Raw genomic sequence first — 12,862 nt, 5'->3', positions numbered from 1 at the left:
CTAGTGGGTCTTTTGAAATCTTGTGCGAGGTGGGGATTATGCTTCAGTTTATGAGCTGTGATATACTTCTGCTGACATCACCCTATAGCACAAGTAGCTGAAAAAAACCTGTGCATCCAGCCTCTATGCAGATATTCCATTTAAACACACTGACTTTCAAGATCTGGCACATATACTTCAAGATGTGCACAGTAGAGGACTAACCTTCACTAATCTCGTCTCATCAGCAGCAAAATTAATATTGGTCATTGGCTTGTGAACTTTGTACACAAATGTAGTTAATGACCTATTAGATTATTAATAAGCTCTAGATATAGGCCACTCCTCTCACACCTCGAGCTTGTGACATTGACATGCAAGAGTGAAAGGAACAGAGACTTGCTTTGGTCATTGTGGAGGGCATCTCTTTGCTTGCTCTTGAATGCAGCTCTCTCCCTTGAGCATGAATAAAACATTCATTGCCTTCTTACCATTTGAAGATTTGCAGGATCAAAGTCTTGAAGCAATTCAGCCAGAAGTGCAATGCAGTGCAGAGCTTTCAACGCTCACTTTGAAAATGTAGCAAATGACACCACTGTGTCTGAAAGATTAATCAAACCATAGTAGACCAAATTCTCCCCTCATGTACAGCAGCTCTGCTATCAGTAACAGCTACCCAGAATGAATCTGGCCCATTTAATTTCCAGTTTGCAATTGAGAAGAAAAATGTTTCAAGCCAACTTTAAAGCAAAGCCAGTTTTAATTACCTTTGGCTGTGCTACTATCCGTAGTTTGGAACAGTAAGTCCTTTTCAACAGCAGCACTGAAGTCCTCCTGGGGCTGAATATGATTTTCCTGCTTAAGCCCTCTTCTTATCAGAGTGAGCCGAACCGTTTGTCCCGTGTGCCGCAGAACGTCAACTGCTTGCTGGTTAGTAAAACCCTGAAGATTTGTTCCATCCACCTGCAGGATTAAGCAGCTTTTCAGCCCGCAAGAAACCACCCAGAAAAAAAAAAAATGTCCAGAGCAAAATAATATGGTGAGCTCTCAGCATTTGTTATCCTGAGCACAAAGCAAGCAGAAGGACAAGAATAAAAACCTGGACAACTTCATGACACTGGATACACTAAGCACTTCCACTGGAGTGCCCCCCAACTAGGAAACAACCAGTACCGCAGCAAAGTGGGGAGAAGTGCTTTGGGTGCCCACCACAGCAGGGCCAGGCAGACCTGCTCTGCAAGGTGAGAGAGGACACAGCACATGCTGTGGGGGGCACGCTGTGCAGCCTGCCTGCTCGACCGCTTCAGCCATCCCCACCTCTGAGGAGAAAACACTGGGTGAATAAACTAACACAGCCATGGCTGGGAGATCTGGGGAGGAGAGGGTGAGGAGAGACACATCCGTCCGCTGTGGTAAAAAGAACTACAGAGTGCAGCCGTTCTGAGGCCAAGTAACCTCAGACACAGTGAAGTCTACTACTGAACACCGTGAAGTCCAATTTCCCAATCAACCACTGTCCCAGCCAGACAGATGTTATCTCTGGTCCATCATTTTAATATTCTAAAGAACAAGACTTTTTGCCTCTTCTGTTTGAAGCTACCCCATTATCTCATTAAATCAGGGGTTTTTTTCTGAAACTCAAGACTTTGGCATTGCTCAATTTCATCCCATTTTCCCTCGTATGCCCCACTTTTTATTCTCTTTCTCCCTGCAAACTCCATATTATCCTATTCTTTCTCGGTCTTACCCCTCAGAGCCTTTAATTTCTGAAATACTTTGAACAATACTATATTCCTTGACTCCTGTAGTTGTTTCAGTTTATCTATACAACATGCATATTCCATTATTTTAATTCCTCCTGCATTAAGAATTACTCCTCCTGGACCCTTAATTATTTTGTTGCCCTTCTCTGAACTTCTTCCAACTCTGGTGCTCTTCTAAATATAAAGTAATTAAAAATGAGCTGGGGTTATTTAATTTTTCCTCCACAGTTAAGCAAACCATATTTAAAAAATGTTTATTATTCTTTTGTCTGAGGTCACTCAAAACTTTTTCTCCTTTTGCATCTGCAATAGAAGAAGACATCAAACTTTGGAATAATCAATTTTAGCCATTTATACTCAGCATTTAAATCATTATAAAATCCATATATACTTCCACATACAAACATGTAGGCATGTTTGTACTTGGAGAGTGACCATAACTTGTTCTTAGTGCTGCCTTCGCACAAATGCAAGGCCAGATCTATGACAGCCACAAAAACGTGGTTCCTGCACTCATGACTCGATTTTCACCACACAACTAACATATTATGCATGAGAATATTTTCTTCTTTCTCTGAACATCTAAAACTTTAATGACATACTTTTAAATATCATTTTGAAAACAGTTGCTTAATTTGAATCAAACTTTGAAACTTTGCCTTTACTAATCAGTTTCAAAGCTCCTACTGATAAGACAACACAGATTTTCTTAAGAAACACAAGGTACTCACAAGCAGCGTAATAAGAAACATAATGTGGCTGAATACTGAGTCAAAAAAGGATGTACCATTTCAACACCAATCCTAAGTATTTTAACTGTGTACTATATCAGCATTTCTTTACTACTTAAAGAAGTAAAGTTTTGCAGACAAGCAATCTCAATTCTTTCTGTGTTTACTTACAACTATAATTTGATCTCCCACATGGATTCTGCCATCATGTTCAACAGCACTGCCTTTTGTAATGCTTTTCACAAAGATACCAGAAGCTTCTGGGATGAAGAAACAGATAAAATTAAATCAACTAATTTATTAAGAAACAATTTAAATAATGCAACAATCTCCAACTAATGGTACCAGCCAAAGGGAGAAGAAGAAAGAAAACACAATCTCCAGGTAAGATGAGGCGAGAATCATCAAGAAAGTATATGCTTTAAGAAAAATACATATATTATTATTTTCCTAAAGGATGAGACTGATTAATGTCAGCTTGCATTGGACCAGATTTCATTCAAAATCTTACAATGCCAAATTCCCAATTCTTGCTGCAAAGGAAGAAATATTCTAACTTACTTTAATCTAAATGTTGAAACCAACACTGAAAAAAATGCATCTCTGACTCTTGGTCACATTTAAAACCACAGAACAGAAAATGCAGTTTGAGTACACTAACCTGGTAAATTCTGTATTTTCTATGTACTTCATAACGGCTTAAGAAAATGCATGCTTGGATAACCAAATGCAGAAAATTACAAGCAAGCAGGACCATAACTTACATTTGAACCAGCTTTTAACTACAGCTGAAAGTCACTATTTGATCCAATTAAAAAAAAAAAGACACAAAAGAAAAAAATGAACCCAAACCCCAAAACAGAACCATTTTAGACAATTAATGATTTTGAATCAGAAGGGGAAGTTATATATATCTATATCTGTATCTATATGTATTACCTACAGAAGGGACATTTTACAAAAAGAAATCCATTTCAGGAAAAACACACTGGAATTTGAAACAACTTCAACAGCTCACTAAAGTGAAAATCTATGGAGTTCCTACATGCACATTTTGCATAGTATACATGAAATCAAGAAAAGTACTAGCATGAACTGGCATGAAATCATGTCTGAGGGTCACAGCTCTGTAACATTGGTATCAGAAATCTTAACAGAATCTATTTTCTCTCAACAAATGTTCCAACTCCGTTAAATGAATATGTTTGACAGAAAGATAATCCACTACAAAATGGGTTTTAACAGCTGTCAAGACACCCTAGTGCCTTGCAGACCTGGAACATCCTTTACTGGGCCTCAATATGACAAAAGTTAGCAGGAAGGAGGGCTAAATCTATGTTTTGCTCTAACTCTAATTTGACTATATTCAGCTTAGGAAGAATAAGACTACAAATATATTTAAGTCATCACATGGACAATTCTTTTCTGTTTTTTCGTAATTTGTTGTTTTCCCAGATGTCGTGGTTTACCCCAGCTGGCAACTAAGCACCACACAGCTGCTCACTCACTCGACCCACCAGCATGATGGGGGAAGAGAACCGGAAGGGTAAAAGTGAGAAAACTCATGGGTTGCAATGGTGGAGTGCGGTGAGAAGAAGAAAAGGCCTTGACTCTGTGTAAGCCCTGCTGAGCAATAACTAAAACACCCCTGAATTATCAACACTGTTTCCAGCACAAATCCAAAACATAGCCACATACTAACTACTATGAAGAAAATTAACTCTACCCCAGCCAAAACCAGCACACCATGTTTTGTGAATAATTAAATGGCTGGTCTTCCTAACTTCCGAGCATTTTTATATGCTGTAACAGCTATATGGTAACATGACAAGCTGCTATTTGTCATTCATTAAGGATTCAGCCGCAAATCTTGCTGTCCAGTACTTTCAGATCTATCTGTCTATCTGTCTTTCAAATCTTGCTGTCCAGTACTGTCAGATCTATCACATATTCTACAATTCAATTTGCCTTTTAAACATTCAACTGGAAGCTGCTAAAGAGTGGACTTACACAAACTGTGGCCATCCTGTCTTATGGAACAAGTTGTTAAAATTTAGTCCAGCTTCTCAAAGCCAACAAATTATGTCTATAAACTAACAATAACATGGGATATATCTATCCGTATGTTTTTCTAACAATATATACATGGGTAAAAGTCAAGCCAACAGCTCTTGGAGAAGTATTACAACACATTCAACAACTGTCCCTTCCTAGCAGTATTGCATTTGCCAAATCCCCCCTATGGAGGCCTAACAAAGTTCTGGATCGTTTTTCTGAAAAATGTAGTGGAAATTAAAAAGTAAAAATACACAACTGTATGTGAATGCTGTTGCATTTATTTATTTAAATTAACTTACTTATTGGCTGCAACAGCCCAGAGGTCAACAAACATTTATTATATCCAGAAGTCACTAAGGAATTCTTGATCTGCCAGCAGTACTATATACATTGTTTAAAGAAAAATAACAATACCTCCTAAAACTACTCAGAATACTAATGTATTACCTTGTAAGAACCTTCTAAAAATGAAAATGTAATTTACAAAGCCCAGCCAGTTTTAACAAAAACGGCTCAATCTATTTTAGAATTGGTTTGCAAAAACATACAAGCACAACCTTTAGCCAAGAATGAATATAAAAATTTATTAAAAAATACTGAGGTGGGATTTTATAATAAAACTGATTGCTTCTAATCTCAACGTCCTTCTCACAAAAGGAAAACAATTCATTTTTCTTTATGAACTTTAAAAAGATTTTAGATGGTCAAGGTTTTTCTTAGAGATGCTGTACCAAAATTAAAATTAAGTCTTCGATGCACATACACCATAGTAATCAAAAGATTGTATAGCAAACTGCAGGAATCAATCATTACCTGATGTTTTGTCTCCAATGTAACCCGCAATAGTTATTCCTAATCCCTGGTTGTTTTTAGTGAGTTCAACATTAAATTTCTCCCCATCTTCACAGCTATCAACAGAAGCATCTGCCTAATAAGAAAAGCATGATTAGAAAGGAAGCTTTTTTTTTCTTTAAAGATCCACCACATTCTTTGATGTCATTAACATGTAAAATTAGACACAAATGTAAAAAGAAAGTACCAACTTTGCTTCTGCTCTTACTTGTTATTCAGCAGAGAAAACAGACACAGGTAACATTCCTCACTGTAAAGCCATGCAGGTCATGGTCTCTGTTCCCCACTGCCCCTGGATATTACCCTCTGAGCTGTAAAATCATTATTTGATGACTAAAGTGATTTTATTTGATGACTAAAGTGCCTGGTGAAATTTGCACAAATTGAACAATGAACCTCTTGTACAGTAAGTTACATAAACTATGCTTAAATGTTAGAATATGTAGCTTGCTGCCTTTCTGGGACCTTCTCAGAACCAGCTTTAGACTGCTGTGTTATTTAAAAGAAGAAAAAAGATCAAAACTATATTTTGTATTCTATTTGTTTAAATGCCTCTTTAATAACTATAGCTATTTTTTTCTTAGGCATTCCAAGTTTAAAATATAATAAAAGCTATTTCTATTGAGGCAATTATGCTCCTTGTTTTTGAAAGACTTAAAAATTCTGTTTTAGAAAGTAGCAATTATACTTCCAGCTAGTTAAGTAATGACAATCTCCGCTAACACCTACTACAGCCCTCTGAATTTCAATAACAAAGAATTTTTGGGATAATTAATTGATTTATTTATTGTTAATGAAAGTATAATACCTATTAAAATTCCATTTCAACAATATTGGTTTTGTATTAAAAGAAAAAAATCAACTTATAAAATGTAATTTCAACTTTTTAAAAGTTTTTTTTAATAATTTTTCATCTTTTAGCTGAAACAGATACATACTAGCCACTTCCATAGCTGCTATATATCAGTATATGATTACATATGCAAGGCCTCAATTTCATTGTATTTATATGGACATCAATATCTATGAACATATTTAAAATGGGAATTCATAAATATAGTACAGATCTATCAAGATCCTGCTATACTCCTATTTTATTCTGTCTCTTCCGCATGACAAATATCAGCTAATATTTTTTGAAGTGCCAATATGGCAACCAGGCAGATACTAACTAAACTCAGTTTGACTAGATGAGTATGCATGTGTCAAAAAAAAAAAGACTTCAGGAGAGCTATGATGCTACTTCCCAAAGGGAATCTGACTTCAGTTCTTTATCTGAACAACTCCACCCAAAACCACAAACACAGGAAGAATAAATTTTTACTGCTTTAACTACCTTTCTCCTTGATAACACAGGATTATTTTGGCCACAGGTAATGTCACTAAAAAACTGCTCCAACTTCCATAACCTCATGAATTTTTACAGGATAGACGTCTACAGGGGACATGATGAGAAGTGCGCATTTTGGAAAGCCATTCTGCTCTCACTAATAGCTTTAAGTGCATCATGAAGTCTTCACCCAGCCTATATTTGCCAGGAAGAAATAGACAAACCAAGCTGTTTGCATCATCATCTTCACTCCAGACCCGAATTAATGAGGCTTGCAGCCTTAATTGGGTGTTCCCTCCAAGAACGAGATTTTGTGCAGGCAGAAGCAGTTTAAAAATAGCCTGCCTCCTTCCAGGAGAGATGTACCAGGAACGAGGTATTGAAAAGGATGGAAATGGAGAGGAAGGTGGCAAAAAAGTCAAATTTTGCCACCTGGGGGCTTTGAGCTATTTTCTCGTTACTAGAAATCCTATACATCCACAGCTGTAGATACGGCCTTCAGCATTGCATGCTGAACCACAGCAAGGCAAATACTGAAGAAATATACACAGATGAAATTATTAAATTATTAAATTCAGCTTCTCTTTTGAGACTGCTGTTTTTCAGGTAAATAATATTTGGGCTAAATATTGATTCCTTTATCTAAAATACAGCCAGGTTTTCATGCCTCTGAGTGCTGTAGAGACACAAAAGTATCAGTCTGTCTCTCCTCTTCGATGCTCAGAAGACTCCACGTTAATCCTAACTTTCTTTCCACATAGCCACAAAAGAGGGCATGAATATATGTTTTTTTCCACAGATACCACTACAATGGACAGAGGCAAAATAACAGTAATCATGTAAAAATTAAGGTTTTTTTACTTCCAAAGTGACCTATCTGAAATGTAATTTGTAGCTGGAAAGAAAATGTCTAGAAAAACGACAGGAAGAAGTAAAACAAAAAAATCTTTGTAAGGCATAACTTCTATTTAGTTGCAGGCTCAAAACCAACGACCTTTTTTCTCCTCTCACTCACTTACTCAACACATTCACATTCACATGTATCTAGGCATAACTATATGTGACAAAACACTGCTGTTCCTGGCTCCCATAAAACCGGGCTTTGCTGCAAACATGCAAATGACCTATTTTGCAGATGTTTTGAGCTGACAGGACATGATAATGTTTACAGCATTTTTTAAGTAGCTGAAGGTTGTAGAGGAGTAACAGCACAAAGAGTACAATCATCAGCAGGGGAATAAAGGTAGCAGCTGGCTGACTTTTTCTGGAAGGTGTCTAGCAAATGAGCAATGCCAGGTGATGTAGGAAAGAAGCAGCATCTGTGTGCTGGTTGGCACAGGGAGGAACTGCCTGATGGATGGCTGCAATGGTATGGAAATAAGAAATGTTGCTGGAGAGGAAAAGGACAGGTGAACAGAGAAACATCAAGCCAGCTTGCTCTGTCTGAAGAAGAGACAGCATGGCTTCAGTTGTTCCCAATGTATTACTGCACAACCACAAGCAACCCAGAAACAGAAGTTATTCAGATCATACTTATGGAAGTCCTAAGCCTCGATCCCAAAAGGCTTCAAGCATATAGTTCCTTGCATTGTGGACTCACGACATTTAAATTCTCCCAGAGTGCCAGCTGAGAACACTGCTACTAGGAAAGAAAATCCTGGCTTTTGAGAACATAAGCGTGAAAGACATTCAAATAGCAATTAAAAGAAAAGGAAGTTTGAAGTAAAAGTTTGCCATGAGTTAAGTATATTCACTGTTGCTTACCTGTTTCTCTGGTGTGGAGATGGGTACCGGTGTACCTGGAGGGACTGCTGGTGGAGGTGGCTCCTCAATAGGACCTCTTGCAATTACCAGTTTCACTCGATTTCCACACTGCCTCAGAACTTGTGCCACTTGCTCACTGCTCATTCCAGCCAGGTCCGTATCGCCAATTTTCAAGATGTGGTCTCCACTACACAATCTCCCATGCTGGAGGAAGAATGGTGAAGAAAAAAAAAAAATCTATTAACACCCTGCCATTTCTCCCACATACCATACAATTAGAAAAAGACCACATAGCTTTAGTCACTTTTAAGACATATGAACCAGGTGACTTTTTTTGGGTGCCAAGACAACATCCTGATAACACGGAGAAGAAAAGTAGGTTCCCTAATGGCGCACTAATTTTACTAGAAATTTCCCCAGAAACATCCAAGACATCCTTTTTCAAGCAGACACCCTAGCACAGAAAAAAATGCATATAGTTATGGTTACTACCTACTGCTATTTAACAACTGCATGTAGATTAGAGAACTTCAAGTTCCATTTCCGAACACACTTCCAAAAGACAGCATTCAAACATGTATTCAGCTTTACACTTCTATTTAAAAACTGGTCCTCAGGAGTAACTGTAACTTCAAAATAAAATACATTTCTCCCTTACTGTGATCCAGTTATTTATACTGCTTTACACCAGTATTTATACTACTCACCTAATGATTTACCTTTAAGCAATAAAAATGCTTCACATGGATTTAGCCCATATGAAAAGTATTAAAGAGACAGGTCTGTAAAAGGAACCCATCCACCTGATCAGGCAAAGAGCGCAGCAGTAAATCCTGTCCATGCATCTCCAGGCCCTGTTATCAGGCCACCACTTCTGTGGTCGGAAGACTGACCAGTCTCTGTGCCTGTTCAACCCTTGACTATCATTAACGCAGTCCTAGATACTCATCCAACTGACAAGCTTGAAATGGGCTGTGATCACCAAATTCAATTCTCATGAGCCCTTCAGGCAGGAGCAGAGCCCGTGTCCTGAAGCAGACACACGAAGCCACATGCCTGCTCCAAGCTTCAGTAAGCCCAGCAGAGTGAAGCAGATGCTCTTCTTAGCTGTCCAGGCAGAGTAAGTAAGTGTTCAGTGTGTCCCCCACACCTGGATTACAACCAGTATATTCATGAAAGAATTAGGAGTCTAAATGCATCTGCACCAAGCATGTATAATGTAACAGGTTTGAAAATGTGTTTTAGAGCCTAATCCAGCTTTTACATTCAAATGCACAGATCCCCTGCACTAAACACACCGTTATTGAGGACAAATTTCACCACTTGCTCTCTGTTTTCTACACTTACAAGGAAAAAAGCTACCACTACTTAGCATGATTATAAAAGTAAAGAGCAACTGCACATCTTACTGAACGTTAAACAGAAGGGTAGGTTGAATTTACCTGATCAGCCACCCCTCCTGGGAGGATGGTTTTAACAATCACGCCAGTTGACTTTCCTCCCACTATCCCAAATCCCAGACCTGAGCCATCGTTCACCAACTCAATGGTCTCCACATGCTGCCAGTGAACCTAAAAGGAATAAATATAAGCTTGCAAATGATTAAAATAAGGACAGACGTATTAAAGCTTGCAAAATATTTTCTCTTATTTCTTGGGTATGTTTTTGAATAAAGGAAGGTGGGAGTAAGGTGGAAATATGGCACCTTTTTAACAATTACTATTAGGTATAAGATTACATAATATTTAAGCAATAAATTGCTCATTCCATAACAGCCGGAATTTCTCTGGTACAAACCAGAGCTGGCTAGTGGGTCAGGCCTTTCAAGAACTTGCTGAACGAATTTAAGCAGCAACTTAGTACTATCCACCTACATGTCCCATTGCAGTCAGTGAGAAAAATACTGCTGCTAGGAAATCTCACAGGACTGGAAATTAAAATCTTCAGATAAGTGCACGTTCACATCAGCCATTATAACAAAAGCACAGGAGAAAGCATAAACCCAATTCAGAGGTTAAGGCTGAAAGCAGCACCAGGTATTGCGAGGTAGGCATTAGCAGACTTGCCCCCTCTGTAATGAACAAAGATTTCTGAGTTGTCTGACGTCAACAGCACTGGAATGAAGTAGCTCTGATGACAGGCTTCATGTTCTGACAGGATCAAAACTGCTCTGAAAGAAAGACAAACACTAGCTCACTTGCATGGGATGGTACGGAAGGGACAACTGGAAGCTCCTGATATTGTTTCTCCTGAAGAATAAACCACACTGTGGATTCATCTGAAATTTAAAACTGCAGCTGGTGCTCCATCAGGTAGGGTCTTGAAAATAAGCAGTTATTTTGGAATAATCAAGATGTCACAAATTCAAAGCCCTGTAGTACCTGTTTGGGAATCCACAGTCTTAACATAAACCAATGATGATCAAGCAAAGCCTGAAGGAAAAAGAACAGCTCCAGATAAGCTGTTTTCCCCCACAGCATTTGAAAGCAAAGGGAACACAAGGACTGGGAAAGGCATGCATAAAAAAACAGAAAGAGCTGTGGCAGGTTTGAAAAGAACACTTTTTTCAAGCCAGGGAAGCTGTTCAGAGAATATGGAGGCAATCACACAGAGAAAGAAGTGTGTCACAGGAATACTGGAAGAGACCAGGCCTCTTGACAGGCCTGTGCTGACAGGAAAAGTTAGGCCCATCAGCTTTATTCCTGCACACAGAAGAATGAATAATTCTGAAATTTCTTCACTAAAGGTTTTATGCTAACGATTAAAGTAAACACTAAAATATCTGCTTTTTCCAGACTGATTGCTCCGTATATTTCTAATTATGAACTCCCTTAGAGAAGAGCCACAGATGACTGAATAACGAAACCTACAGAAACCTAAGACAGGCCATTTCATCCCAGGACAAGCCATCTACACGAGTAAGGTATCAGCAAGAGAAAGTGCAGTTAATATCACCATGTTTCTGGGTTACATTCTCTACACCCAGATGTGCAAAAGCTTTAAAAAGAAAGAAAATGCAGTAGAGCTGTTTTTGGGGGATCCCAAAGCATGTCCTTACACATGGCATTTTGACTGCTCTCTCTTGTTGCTTTACTTGAGCGCCACTGCTAACAGACAACAGAGAAACAAACAGAGAAGCACCCATCCAGCCGGTGGTGCAGATCACATTGCAATGCCTCAAAAATTTCTGTTTGCCCAAGCAGAAGGCAAAGAGAAAAAAAGATCCTGTTTACTGATACCTCAAAATAAAGCTTCACAAAGTAAGGTAAACATGCTGTATTTGCATTGGTGGACACACAGAATTCAGCAAATGGGAAGAAGTAATATGTCCAAGATCGAGATTCCCCCCAGCAAGCCTGAATATTTTCTACTCTTTGCATGGGAAAAGGTACAACAAAGATAAATAGAAGAAAAACCTCAAGAACTGTGAAGGAAATGTACCTATAAGTTACAAAAAAAAAAGTCTCAAAATACTAGATGCAGTAAGTGCATACATGCCCAGAACTGAATACATAGATGTTTGGGGTATACTCACCGGGTTGGAATGGGCTGAAGCTGTGCTAGCAGCAGATGGAGACCGGGAAACTACAGGACTGATGAGCTGAGGGAAAGTGCCCCTGGCCACAACTAGCTGGACATTATCTTTTGCTTTCTGTAGGATGCTGATAGCCTGTTGATGTGTAATTGTCTGATCAAGGGCTTGTCCATTAATAGCAAGGATTTGATCTGCTTCCTTCAGCTTTCCATCTCTGTCACATATGTGTAAACAGGGAAAGGGGATGACAAAATAAACAAACAGGAAAAACCAAACAAGTGTTGCCACAGAAATTACAATATTTTGACAATTTTCCAGTATTTTTAATAACCTGTTCTCTATTCCCCCCACTTTTTAATCTCTCCCTGCAGTTTTGCTGAAAGGAGCTGATGCGGCACCCTGGTGATCGCTTCCTTTGAAGCTAATCCCCACTGCCACTCTCCCCTGGCTACTACCCCCTAGCTAGCTTTCTTCTCCCTGTACCCCCATGCGAGACTAAGCATATTAGATCTCAGTCGCTCCCAACCGTAGCCTGGGAACTTATGTTTATTCTTGACTTTGAGCCTTTTGCTTAACAGACCAAGTGCTCCACTTTGTTCAGTGTGCCCATCTTGAATATTCATCAAACTGCGGAGTGGAACACATTTTCATCAAGATGTTACAGAAACAAATTTTGTTTTGCACAAAACCAAGGGGGCGGGGGAGGGGGAGAAAAAAAGAAGGGAAGGCAGAGAGAGAGAAACAGAAAGAAAATGATAAAACAGATCCCTTTTAAATGAGGTAAAAAAAAGCCCTGAACAAATTAAAAAATAACTCTTCACTTTCTGACAAAGGAAGCACTACTGTAAAA

General features: G+C 38.7%; 1 protein-coding gene across 21 annotated transcripts in view; it reads right to left on the bottom strand.

Moving 5' to 3' along the window:
• Nucleotides 1-12,862, bottom strand: part of MPDZ (multiple PDZ domain crumbs cell polarity complex component) — a 101,224-nt gene that overhangs the window by 67,842 nt on the left and 20,520 nt on the right. For all 21 annotated transcript variants that reach the window (XM_087741888.1, XM_087741890.1, XM_087741894.1 and 18 more), the window contains 6 exons: nt 12,013-12,226; nt 9,920-10,048; nt 8,478-8,681; nt 5,345-5,459; nt 2,645-2,733; nt 747-942 (listed from right to left, as the gene is read on the bottom strand). In XM_087741888.1, the coding sequence (XP_087598014.1) occupies nt 747-942; nt 2,645-2,733; nt 5,345-5,459; nt 8,478-8,681; nt 9,920-10,048; nt 12,013-12,226 (947 nt within the window). The remainder of the gene's footprint in view (nt 1-746; nt 943-2,644; nt 2,734-5,344; nt 5,460-8,477; nt 8,682-9,919; nt 10,049-12,012; nt 12,227-12,862) is intronic.

The sequence above is a fragment of the Nipponia nippon genome, unplaced genomic scaffold (assembly GCF_047370975.1).
Source record: "Nipponia nippon isolate SJK-2023a ecotype South Korea unplaced genomic scaffold, ASM4737097v1 scaffold_8, whole genome shotgun sequence".
Lineage (NCBI taxonomy): Eukaryota > Metazoa > Chordata > Aves > Pelecaniformes > Threskiornithidae > Nipponia > Nipponia nippon.
The sequence above is the reverse complement of the archived record's forward strand: the minus strand, read 5'-3'. Positions and strand labels throughout refer to the sequence as shown.